This window comes from Etheostoma spectabile, chromosome 3 (assembly GCF_008692095.1).
Source record: "Etheostoma spectabile isolate EspeVRDwgs_2016 chromosome 3, UIUC_Espe_1.0, whole genome shotgun sequence".
NCBI classification, from domain to species: Eukaryota; Metazoa; Chordata; class Actinopteri; order Perciformes; family Percidae; genus Etheostoma; species Etheostoma spectabile.
This window is the reverse complement of record NC_045735.1, coordinates 29,805,700-29,806,081: the sequence shown is the minus strand read 5'-3', so window position 1 is coordinate 29,806,081 and position 382 is coordinate 29,805,700. Positions and strand designations below refer to the sequence as shown.

At 43.5% G+C, this 382-nt stretch overlaps 1 protein-coding gene across 1 annotated transcript in view; it reads left to right on the top strand.

Moving 5' to 3' along the window:
* The window catches only part of LOC116683221 (extracellular calcium-sensing receptor-like), a 6,233-nt gene that overhangs the window by 2,633 nt on the left and 3,218 nt on the right, over nt 1-382 (top strand). Inside the window, exons 4-5 of the mRNA XM_032509828.1 lie at nt 1-47; nt 143-364. The exon at nt 1-47 is cut by the window's left edge and continues 511 nt beyond it. Coding sequence (XP_032365719.1) covers nt 1-47; nt 143-364 — 269 coding nt within the window. The remainder of the gene's footprint in view (nt 48-142; nt 365-382) is intronic.

Sequence of the window (382 nt, the reverse complement as noted above, 5' to 3'; positions counted from 1 at the left end):
TACCTAATGGCACCTGTGCAGACCCAAAGAATGTTAAACCTTGGCAGGTGAGAATAATTATAGTGGTAAGAAAAGAAAAAAAGATGATTGTCAAGTGCACCAGTGTTTGTGTTTAGATAACCTGTTTCCCTTGCTTCCTCAGCTACTTCACTACATGAAGCGTGCAAATTTTTCTGCACTGGGGGAGAAAGTCATCTTTGATCAAAATGGTGACCCCACTGCTTATTATGATCTCATAAACTTGCAAAAGAGACCTGACGGCTCTCTACATATGGTAAAAGTAGGTTTCTATGATGCCTCCTCGCCCGCTGGACGCAGCCTGGTCATAAATGACTCGGTGATTCAGTGGCCTGTTGGGAAGCAGGTGTGTTCTCTACAAACA